General features: G+C 46.0%; 1 protein-coding gene and 1 long non-coding RNA gene across 2 annotated transcripts; one reads left to right on the top strand and one right to left on the bottom strand.

Annotated features, from left to right (window-relative positions):
• Positions 1-1,348: 1,348 nt before the first annotated feature.
• Positions 1,349-1,708, bottom strand: LOC144313566 (histone H2B subacrosomal variant-like). The gene has a single exon (XM_077896500.1). It carries the CDS (start codon positions 1,706-1,708, stop codon positions 1,349-1,351), a length of 360 nt encoding a protein of 119 aa, XP_077752626.1.
• Positions 1,709-1,828: 120 nt separating this feature from the next.
• On the top strand, positions 1,829-10,333 carry LOC144314243 (uncharacterized). The gene is made up of 5 exons (XR_013380069.1): positions 1,829-2,011; positions 3,253-3,374; positions 4,447-4,525; positions 5,292-8,725; positions 8,987-10,333. It is a non-coding gene; the product is annotated as an uncharacterized LOC144314243 (long non-coding RNA).
• The last annotated feature ends 1,497 nt before the right edge of the window (positions 10,334-11,830 follow it).

Below are 11,830 nucleotides of genomic sequence, written 5' to 3'. Positions count from 1 at the left end.
GGGATTCAGCAAGTTAATTTATGTGAAATGCTGGGCATAAGTATAGCAAATGCTCTGCTAGTCTTAGCTGTTGTTGGAATTCATTGTTTGTAATAGGAAAAATTGAAAACAAACAAAAACATGTCCATCCAGAGAGGATGGATAAACAAACTCTGGTATATTCGCACTAAGGAATATTATACAGCCTAGGAGTGAAAAGAATGAACCAGAGCCATATATATATATATATATGTATCTCAACAGGTATAACAGCTTTAAGAGAAAGAGGCAGGCACAGAAGAGCACTAATCGCATACCCTCATGTTACAAAATAAGCAAAATTCAACTTACTATGTAGAGATATTTGCAAAAAAATACACAGAGAAGCAAGGGAATGGGAAAGAAATGAGACTTAAGACAGTGGATAGGGAAACGGGACTTGGAAACACCTCCAGTATTTCGTAGACAAAACAGTGACATTTGTGGGAAAAAAAAAAGGTTTATCAATTGAGTAGTAGGGTCCTGGGTATTGGTCTTATTATGCTACAAGTGGAGAGCAACAAATGTGAAGATGTGAACAAATGTGAAGATCAGTTTTAAATGTAAAGATAAGGGGCCCCTGGGTGGCTCAGTGGTTGAGCATCTGCCTTTGGCACAGGTCATGATCCTGGGGTCCTAGGATCGAGTCCCACATCAGGCTCCCCAGAGGGAGCCTGCTTCTCTCTCTGCCTGTGTCTCTGCCTCTCTCTCTCTCATGAATAAATAAATAAAATCTTAAAAAAATAAATGTAAAGATAAAATGTACATGGATATGGACAGAACTTGTTGAAAATCAGGAACTAAGAAACAAAACGAAGGAAATCACTGACACACTGTAGAGAGATTCGTTAAGGAACTGAATTGGTTGAATATAGTTTGCTTTAGAAAACAGTTTGTTGATTAAAAAAATCTTCAGTGCCGGTATACTCCTGATTAAAATGTCTTCATAAACCCATAAGCTCAAAGTCAGTGTGACCCGGGGATTGGAATAACCAGCTTGAGCCATCCTGTACATGGTTAACGATACCAATACAACAAGCACTGAATTTATATGAGATTTACACACTCCCAGGAAAAACAAGCGTTCTGGGTAGAACTTGGGCAGGGAGCAGGTGTCAGAAAAACCTAATTAGCCAAATCGTTACAAGGTAAAATCACAAGAGAATAATTCTTCTCTAGAGACAAGGGTCGGGGACAGGTAGGGGGCGTTATACCAGGAAATACCGCTATGATATAAAAAAAAGAAGAATGAATTCTGGAGTGGAGTGATTATTTGGGTAGTAAGTTCGATTTACTTTCCCCAAGATTTAATTAAGCTGGTATATGGAGTTTAGGAGTGGACATATCTTTGGACAGCTTCACTTCCAAAAGCCACCGCATACTTAGCTAGTTTCGTGGGCAACACCAAGTACACTGCCTTCTCTAGATCTTCCGGGGTGAGGGTACAGCGATTTCTGAAGCACATCAGGCTGCAGGCTTCCATAGAAATGAGCTCAAAGATGTCATTGATCAGGGTGTTCATGATGTCCAAGGTGCGAGATGATATGCCCCTCTGGGGAACCACTTCCTTTAGGACCCTGTTTACATAGAGTGAATAATTTCTATGGCCAAAATCGGTGCTGGAATGTGATTTCTTTCTGGAGATTGGGCTTTGATGTCGTCTGGTTTTTCTGGTGATGGATCTGGCCATTGCAGATGTTGTTCCCCTTGGCAGTTACGAGTGGAGAGGAGAAGGGCCTAACAGTGGTGGCAGGGAGCTCTCATATTTATATTGGCATGCCACAATCAGCCTTTTAGGGCTTCTCTTTGATTGGAGGTTACCTTTCCTATGTCACAATCACCTAGCAACAGGACTCATTTGTTGTCAAGGGAAAATCTGGTTCTTGGCCAACCTAAAGCTTTCCTAAGAGGATAGAGTGTTGTAGAAGGATCGAGTTGGCTTCAGGGCAGAAGAGAGTGCTCATTTCTCCTACTCTATCTCTTGGCAGTTTTTGTAAGCATAACATACGATATTTTCAGAATTGGACAGATCTCATCAAATTGGCGAGTTGGTGGCAGGAACACAAAGGAAAATGTACCATGAGCCTTTTATGGGGGAACCTCTGTCTCTAAAAGTTTTCATGAAGTCATTTTATAAGCTTAGGAGCAATAAGCCATTAAAAAACTTGCAGTGATTATTTTATAATACAAGTAAATATAGTTCATCGGCTTTTACAAATTAATTAATTAATTTTTTAATATTTTATTTATTTATTCATGATAGTCACACAGAGAGAGACAGAGAGGCAGAGACACAGGCAGAAGGAGAAGCAGGCTCCATGCGCCGGGAGCCGGACGTGGGATTCGATCCCGGGTCTCCAGGATCGCTCCCTGGGCCAAAGGCAGGCGCCAAACCACTGTGCCACCCAGGGATCCCTACAAATTAATTTAGAAATGAATCCTATTTAAAATAAATCTGAACCCCCAACTCCATATAAGCAACTATGTACAAAAGGAGAGTAAAACAAAAACTGTCCAACTTTGCTGTCTAAATTAATATATGTGAGTCACGTGCATTAAGTTTTTAAGACGATATTAATACCATTCTTGAAAATTTCACGTATTTCAATACATGGTTTGCTTTTTACGTGATACCATAGCTCATCTCACTATTAACCAGAAACGTGGGGTCACTCTTGCTCATGTGTTGATATTCATGCTGAAAAAAAACAAAAAAACAAAAAATTAACTCCATTATCTTCTTAATCAAATTCTGTCCCTCGATAAAAATAAAAATAAACAGGAGTAACTAGAAAAATCCCAAGTCCCAGGTATTTCAATAGTGCACAACTGCCACAGCTATGAATGCTACGGGGAAAAATTCTTCCCTGCAGGTGGCTTCACAGATAAGATGGTCATTTCTGGAATGCTACATGTAATTCCTCCCCCTTTTCCGTCACTCCAGAAAGTAGATCTGAAATAAGGTGAGTAGGAAAAATGCTATTACAGGGAAAACTTTGAACAGGTTCTGATTTCTAAAGAGCACAGGCATCATTGGTGAATGTCCGGACTTTATTTATTCCTAGCCACACGCCTCAAACTCTGCGTCATCCTGAGTTGGAGGCTGCTGCTTCTAAGCACGCTTTGTGGTGATGGATCTTCAGTCAGCCCTTGCTAATTTTGCTTTCAGGATTTCTCCGGATATAATTACTTGGTTAGCTTAATTACAGCATAGTTTTATTTGTGATCATTTAGCAGAAGCTATCAGGTGGAGAAGGTTCACTCCCTGTTCTTCACGTACCCAAGCTGAGGAGTGTAGTGTTCTTGGCCTGTGCTCCTGGGACAACCCTCCCTGGGGTCGCTGAGGTAGGGAGAAGGTAGGTAAGCCTGTGGCAGCCCCTTCTGGACTCTTGTTGAGACCTTGGCCGTGGGCAGCTCTGCTCCTGGGGTCGGGCCACCCTCACTAGCCGGCCTTAACGGAGGAGGTCATTTTGCTTACCTCAGAGGTGCTCTAAAAGAAAGCCTGTTGTTGCCCCACACGTAGGGCTCTCCTCCAAAAGCTCAGCGGTCATAAAGCCGACATTTCGACATTTCGATCCTTGTCTTTCTAATCCCTATGACTCTTGATCGGTTGAGACTGCATGGGGGAAAAGGGAGGGTGTGATGATACATTACAGAAGTTAAAAGCAAAAGGCTTTCAAGACAAAATAAGCTGTATGCTAAGATACTGATGGTCAGGAAGTTGGGAAAATGAGGAATACTGATTCTACAAAATTTCTGGCTACTTTTGGGTTAACCCAAATTCCCCTTTTAAAATTTAATGATTCATTCTAAAATATGCATGAGCTCACCGCTGATATGTGGGTTTTTCTCTTCCTTCCCCCTCCCTCCTCCTCCAGACAGTCTGGAACAAGGGACAGACACTGTTTAGCATAATGACCTTCAGGAGATGCCTGTTGGATTATCAGTTTGGACAATGGAGCAAATCTGATTATTTTGCATCCATCTACCCTGGGAATGAGCACTGGGAAGTCCTCCATCTGTCCTCTCTTCTCCTCTGCCCTGCCCCTCAAGGTCGTTGCCTTAGAACAAAACCTGATGTCCTTAGCAGGGGACACAGGAGATTGAAAGGAGTGAGGACCAATGTGCCAGAGGCCTGAGGTCTGTGGTCTCTGACCTGCTCTAGTGTAGCTGGAATTGAAAGTTAACAACCGGGGATCCCTGGGTGGCTCAGTGGTTTAGCGCCTGCCTTTGGCCCAGGGCGTGATCCTGGAGTCCCAGGATCGAGTCCCAGGATCGAGTCCCAGGATCGAGTCCCGCGTCGGGCTCCCTGCATGGAGCCTGCTTTTCCCTCCTCCTGTGTCTCTGCTTCTCTCTCTCTCTCTCTATGTTTATCATAAATAAATCTTAAAAAAAAAAGTTAACAACCATTTCATGAATTTTTCCCAGCTCTTGTTTTGTGCTTGATCACATTGTCCATCTGGGGCATGGATTGTGTGTCTCCCATGAACAAACACGCGCACTCCTGGTAGGTCTGCAAGTACGTATACTGTGTTACAATTGCTTATTCTTCCCTTTATGGCTGAAGGCCTAGTCATGACTCAAGGTCATCACCAAGACTCTCAGTGATTATTCCACAGGAGCTGTAGCAGAGGTGACACTAACTCGAAGCCAAAAGCACGCCCTGGCAGGTATGAGTGTACTCTGGAACATTTTTACCGCCACTGTGTTAGTTTTCTGCTGCGGCTGTAACAAATTACCATAAATTGAATGGCTTCAAACAACACAAACGACCTTACAATTCTAGTGGTGGAATCAGTCTGAGTGGGTTTCACTGGGCTAACATCGAGAGTCAGCAGGGCTGGATTCCTTCTGAAGGCTCTAGGGGAAAATCTGTTTCCTTACCTCTTCCATCTCCTGGAGGCTACCTGTGTTTCTTGGCTTCTCCTCTACCTTGGAAGCCAGCAATAGATGATCAAGTTAACTCATGGTGTATCACTAACACAGAGTCCTGCCTCCCTCTCCACTTATAGGGACCCTTGTGATTACGTTGGGTCCACCTGGATAATCCAGGCTCTTCTCCACATCTCAATATCCTTAGTTTCATCTGCACATCCCATGTCGCTAGGTAAGGAATCTGGGAAATGCACAACTTTGAGGGCCACCATCAATAGGATGACATTGTCAGGGAAGCTCTGGGTCGCTGATCATACAGATATTAGAGACGAATAATATTGCCCTTAGGAGATGGACCAAACATATATTTTTAAAGATTTTATTTCTTCCTTCCTGAGAGTCACAGAGAGAGAGGCAGAGACCCAGGCAGAGGGAGAAGCAGACTCCCTGTGGGGAGCCCAATGTGGGATTCAATCCCAGGACCCTGGGGTCACACCTGGAGCCGAAGGCAGGCACTCAACTGCTGAGCCCCCCAGGAATCCCCATGAGAAATATATTAAAAATACTGTTGGGATGCCTGGGTGAGTAAAGATATGATTTTTTTGGTTTTGCTTTGTTCTTACATGAGAATGGGAGACTATGGTCTCGAAGAGCCTGAGCTTGATTAGCTTGGCTTGGCTGATGGTTTTCAGGCATGGGAGGATGTGTATTCTCCAGCAAGAGGCAAAGGAAACTTGTTGGTCAGGGGAGAACCAGGTTTCAGGTAAGGCTGTTGTTTTCAAGCTTGGATGCACACTGAAGTCACCTGGGGAGATTATAACCAACGAGCCAAACATTCCAGGTCTAGACCCCAGTCCAAATGAAGCAGCTTCTACAGGGGTGAAGCTCAGACATTTTTTTTTTTAAGTTCTTTTAATGTACGGCCAGGGTTGAAACTCATACAATTCAACACCCCCCTACCCCTGAAACAATCACAATAAAAAATGGGTAGAGGACCTGGAAAGACATTTTTCCAAAGAAGATATCCAGATGGCCACCAGACATGTGCAAAGACGCTCATCATCAACGATGACCAGGGAAATGCAAATCAAAACCAAAATGAGGTGAGACCTCCCACCTGTCAGTATCAAAAAAGGTAAGGAATAACAAGTGTGGGGGAAGATGAGGAGAAGGGTCAATCCTTGTGCACTGTTTGTGGGAATTCTACAGCCACAGTAGAATGCAGTATGGAGGTTCCTCAGAAAACTAAAAAGTACCACATGATCCAGCAATTTCACTTCTAGGTATTTACCTGGGGAAAACAAAAATACTAATTCAAAAGGATATATGCATCCCTATTTTTAAGCACAACATTGTTTATAATAGCCGAGTTATGGAAGGAACTCAAGTGTCCAGTGATAGATGCGTGGATAAAGAAGATGTGAGAGAGAGACATGAGATATTATGTATGTGGGATATATACATATCTCTCTCTCACACACACACCCACACAGATATAGGGGATATTATTCAGCCATAGAAAATGAGATCTTGCCATTCGCAACAACATGGATGGACTAGAGTATATTATGATAAGTGAACTAAGTCAGAGAAAGACAAAAATATGGTTTCGCTTATATGTGGAATGTAGAAAACAAAATGAATGAACAAACACAAAACAGAAACAGGCTCGTAAATGCAGAGGACTGGTGGTTCCCAGAAGGGAAGCGGGTGGGAGAGGGGTCAAGTGGATGAGGGCGGCTCAGAGATACGAAGCTCCGGTTCCATCCATGGAGAGGCACAGGGGACACAGCATCGTGATAACGTTGTGTGGACACACATGGTGTGGCGACACGTGCTGTGTGTGACGACACGTGCTGTGGTGAGTATTTGATAATGCGGAGGATTGCCAGGTCGCTGTGTTGTAGCCGGAACCTAACAACCGTATACCAACTGGAAGGAAAGGTGGAGCAGGTGGGAGGAAGAGGCTGGAGGGGGACAGGTGAGTAGCGGGGGGAGTGGCAGAGAGAGGGTGGACCGTGCTCTCTGGCCAAGGGGACCCCAGGTTCAAGGACATGAAGAGATGCAGACTTTGGTGTAAACGTGTTTCTGTGCATTTAAACTGAGGCTAACTTTGCCAAAAAGCTTTTTCAGTGCTTCCGAGGAGCAGACGGGGGGTACGGAGGAGACGGGGGAACGAGGCTGGGCCCACTGTGCTTTGGTGTCTTACCCGCCTCGTGGTTCCGGGGGTGGGGGTGGGTGGGTAAAGCGCGCTTCCCACGCTCCCCTTGGCTGCCGTGCTGGCAACGCTCTGGCTCTGGCCTGGGTCGTTTCTCTTCGACTTTATCCTCGCTTTCCTGCTGGGTTCCTGAGGCCGACACTGCTAAGCTCTGCAGGCGGAGGCCTGGCCTTCGGTAGTGGAGCTGCCTGCATCCTGCTTTGGCTAATCTCAAAGCTGGGTCATTGTTCTCAGGTGACCCCAGAAGGAGTAATGAGATTAGCTTTGTGCAGAGTAAGAACCTGAAGGAATTAGCTTGGGAGTGAAGAGCAGGTGGTCAGCCCCCGAGGAAGTTCCCCGTGAGTCTGAGGTCGTCAACAACGACAACACAGAACGTGTGTTGGGACAACAGGCATAAGAAAAATGTCACTTCTGTCTTGAGTTCTGGTTCACACACTATGGTAGGCCCTGTGGTAGGACCGCTTCGCCCAACGGTCATGAAACGCCGCCCGAATCAATCGAGGAGCATCGTTAAACGGGTTTTCCTCTAAGGTTGGGTAATAAGGGGGAGAGCTTGCCAAACACGGGGTGGGACTAACAGCTGCTCGCGGGCCCCTGGCCAGGAGGCTGGGGGCCAGGAGGTTAGTGGAGGCCGGTTAGACACCCAGGCACCCGGTCCCTCGTTAGTGGGCCCGGGGCGGGGGGGCTGTTCCATGCAGGAGAAAGGGGGTGAGCGGCAGCACCGGCGGACCCACAGCTCCGCTGGAGGGTTGTATCCCCGGGGGCAGGGGGTGGCTGGGTGGCCACGGTGTCCTGGGTCGTAGCCTGCGGTGAGTTACTCTACTCGAGAGTCACGAGAACTCGAAGCATGGACTAATGGGCTCCAAGTGACGCTGGAGAGAGGTGGTCTCGGGCTGGGCCCAAGGGGGATTAGAACAGGGTGGCACTGTCATTGCCCAGTGGCCCCCAAGTGACCCACGACAGGTCTGACCCGGGCAGGGGGGCTGTGGGGGGAGGAACTGTCTTCGAGAGAATGGGCCAGATCCCACGATGGATTTGGGGCCTGGCCAAGAGGCACAGGACGCCTCTGGTTTGACGCTGACCTTTACTGAGCGCGGACTCGGGGTGTAGACGCTGTCCAAGTGCTTCCCAGCGTCAACCCGGTGGGGTCGTGCAGCAACCAGGTGACACGGGTCCTGCCCACGGCAGCCGTTCTTTTGGGGGGTGCGGGGGGGCACAGAGGTGATTTGCCTCAGACTGTAGAGCAGGTGGCAGCGCAATGGGACCTGAACCTCCCATCGGGGTGCGGGCGCCCTGGGGCGCTGCTGCTGCGCCACCTGCTGCGGGTCCCACCGCACCTGCTGCGGCATCCCCACACCTTGGGGGAGACAGGGGGGCCTCCTGCCTCACAGCTGCCAGCTGGGCCTGCTCCACAAGGGACGTGCAGGAGGAAGCAGGGGGGCAAACTAAAGCCACAGAGTGTACTTCACACCCACTGACGCACAGCAGTGAATTCCCGCGCTAACGGTGGACACGGGAGACGGCGGGAGCAGCTGACAGTTATTGGCGGTCACACCGTGAGCAGAGTGTCAGGTGCTAGGTCACCTGGCGGCGACTCTGGCCACGGCCCAGCCGGTAAAGATGCTCAGCCCGGGGATCCCGGGGGGCTCAGCGGTTGAGTGTCTGCCTTGGCCCAGGGCGTGACCCCGGGGTCCTGGGATCGAGTCCCACATCGGGCTCCCTGCATGGAGCCTGCTTTTCCCTCTGCCTGTGTCTCTGCCTCTCCTCTCTCTCTCTCTGTCCCTCGTGAATAAATAAATTATATATATATATGTATATATATATATATATATATACATATATATATATATATATAAAGACGCTTACGTCCTACAGCTCAGCACCCGTGATCCAGGGCTGCTCTAGAAGAATGCATGCACATGTGCGTGCAGAGGCAAGTGCACGGATGTCCCCTGGAGTGACGCTTGGACAGAAAAGGAGGTGGAACAAGCTGTCCCTCAGTAGGGAAATGGCTGAATAAACTATGATTTTTCATATGGTGGAATAATCTGAAGCAATTGTAACAAATGAACCGGGGTCTATGCACAAAACTTAGATCCTGGTGAGAAAAAAGCCAGTTGCAAAATGATATGTAAGGTATGATATCCCTTATGTAAAAAGTGAAGCATAAAACAATAGCATAGACCGTTTATAGACTTAGACATGTGCAGCATGACTATGAAAAACACATGGGAAGCATTCCTATTGCCCAGCGGTAGGCTGGTTACCTCTTGTGGGGAGAAAGGGAGGGATGGAGAAGGATCAGAGTGGGGCTTTCATGGTATCTGTAATGTTTTATTTAATTGTTTTTAAAAAGAGAAATAGGGGACGCTCGGGTGGCTCAGTGGTTTAGCACCTCCCTTTGGCCCAGGGCAGTGATCCTGGAGTCCCGGGATCGAGTCCCACATGGAGCTCCCTGCATGGAGCCTGCTTCTCCCTCTGCTTGTGTCTCTGCCTCTGTCTCTGTGTCTCTCATGAATAAATAAATAAAATCTTAAAAAAATAAAAAGAAATCTATTGCAAATATGACAAAAAAATGTTACAGATGTCCATTACATTCTTTTTTCTTTTCTTTAAAATATTATTTTCTTTTTAAAAAATGTATTTATTTTCTAGAGAGAGTGAGCATGTGGGCGGGGGGAGGTCAGGGGTAGGAGGGAGAGAATCCCAAGCGGACTCCCCACTGAGAGTGGAGCCCGATCTCATGACCCTGAGATCATGACCTGCGTAGAAATCAAGAGTCAGCCGCCCAACCAACTGAGCCACCCAGGTGCTCCTGTTGTATTGTTTTCTTTAATTTTTTTCTTTTTGGTATTTAATAATAAAAAAAAAATCTCAGATGAGTTGTGTTGGCTTTATGTCTGAAGATGCCTTGTGCCAAGACAAAATTTAAGTGGCGCTCACTATGACTTAACTGCGTGTGCTATAGAGTAGTCAGTAAAAATTCCAAGGGGGTACACAAACGCAGGGTACCCCCACGATGGAAGGTTAGAAGCTAAATGGTGAGATATTTACCTAATGTTGCTTAATATTACACATGTATTGGGACCCCTGGGGCTCAGCAGTTGAGCGTCTGCCTTTGGCCCAAGGCGTGACCCCAGGGTCCCGGGATCGAGTCCCGCATCGGGCTCCCTGCATGGAGCCTGCTTCTCCCTCTGCCTGGGTCTCTGCCTCTCTCTGGGTCTCTCATGAATAAAAAAATAAAATCTTAAAAAAAATATTACACATGTATTGTCTTCTTTACTGAACTGTAGGTGACTTGATCAAAAAGAATCTCTTATCACAGTGGTCTGAAAAAAGTATTTTAAATAGAATGAATAAATAAATAAATACTGGTCCAAAAATATGTATAGAATAGAATGAATAAACAAAAGAATAGATGGATATTCTTTGGAATACAATGACTATTTTATACCTGGTCACGGTTTGCTTGTGTCTCCTAGCGACTTCATTTACAATAAAAGTTTTGGGGTTTATCTTTCCGTATTTCGTATAAGTGTTCATAGAAACGTAGGTAACTATTTTATCCCATGTAAATCTCCAACAGAAGTTCACATTTTTCTTCATAATGTGGTTGTGGGTTTCTTTAGAAACCAGGAGTATGTCAGAGCCAGAGTAATGCTACATGGAGAAATAAGATAAAGTTCTAAATGGAAAAGATTCTATAAGGACCTAAGTTTTCTCAGCTGTAATATAAACAGAAAATAGATACGGACTCATAGTCCATAGTCCATGAATTAATAGAATTAATAGAAAAATAGAAAAATAATTTCCTGGAGACTGGGAGAAAGTGCTCTGTGTGGAGCATCCACCATCTTCTTGGAGCAGCTCCCACTGGTGTGAGTGGTGGCCAGGGTCCTCAGACACAGTGACCATGAGTAGTGAGGTCATGTCACTCTTCTTTTATGAAAAAAGAAGAGAAATCACCAAAATTGATGAATAATTCATGTTAACAAAACAGGAACAAATTATTGAGTACCGACTGTGTGCCAAGCACCATGCTAAAGGCTCATTGTTCCGTTTTAGCCCCTCAACAGCTCTATGAGGAAAGTATTAGTGATTTCATGGTTATCCCTATAATTGTGATCATTCTCTTGTGTTCTCATATACCACCTTGAATGAGAAAATAATACAGTGTTGCTCCAGATTTTCTGTTAGAAGTTCAGGCGCTCATGCAGGAGGATGGTGGCCTTGTGAATAGCACCCATGGACATCTTGGTGGAGGAAAAAAATGAAGAGTAGCTAGGCTATAGCTTGAATTTTAACCCTGGGTAGAATTTCCACTACTGGGGGAAATCCTGGGGAGCACGTTCATATATCTTTTTTATTTTTAAAATTACGGATTTAATTTAAAAAAGAAAAAAACGTGACCAGCATATAAAGCCCTAATTTCTCATTACATATGAGTAGTATAAGTGAAATTCAGAGGTTTACTTAAAGACAACGTAAAGACAAATGTTAAGCAAATGAATATGAATCTTAAGAAGAGGAATCGGGGTTATAAAGATAAGACAAAACCTTGAAGATGATGCGTGAGCAACTGGCTTTGGAGAGAGACAGGGTCCCCGTGGGGCCTGGGCTGGGCGGCTGAGAGCAGGGCTGAGTGCTGGCCGGGGACCGGGGACTGGGGACCGGGGACCGGGGTGGCTGGACCCGCACTCAGGCCCTCGCCGACCCTCG

Source organism: Canis aureus, chromosome 5 (genome assembly GCF_053574225.1).
Source record: "Canis aureus isolate CA01 chromosome 5, VMU_Caureus_v.1.0, whole genome shotgun sequence".
Lineage (NCBI taxonomy): Eukaryota > Metazoa > Chordata > Mammalia > Carnivora > Canidae > Canis > Canis aureus.
The sequence above is the reverse complement of the archived record's forward strand: the minus strand, read 5'-3'. Positions and strand labels throughout refer to the sequence as shown.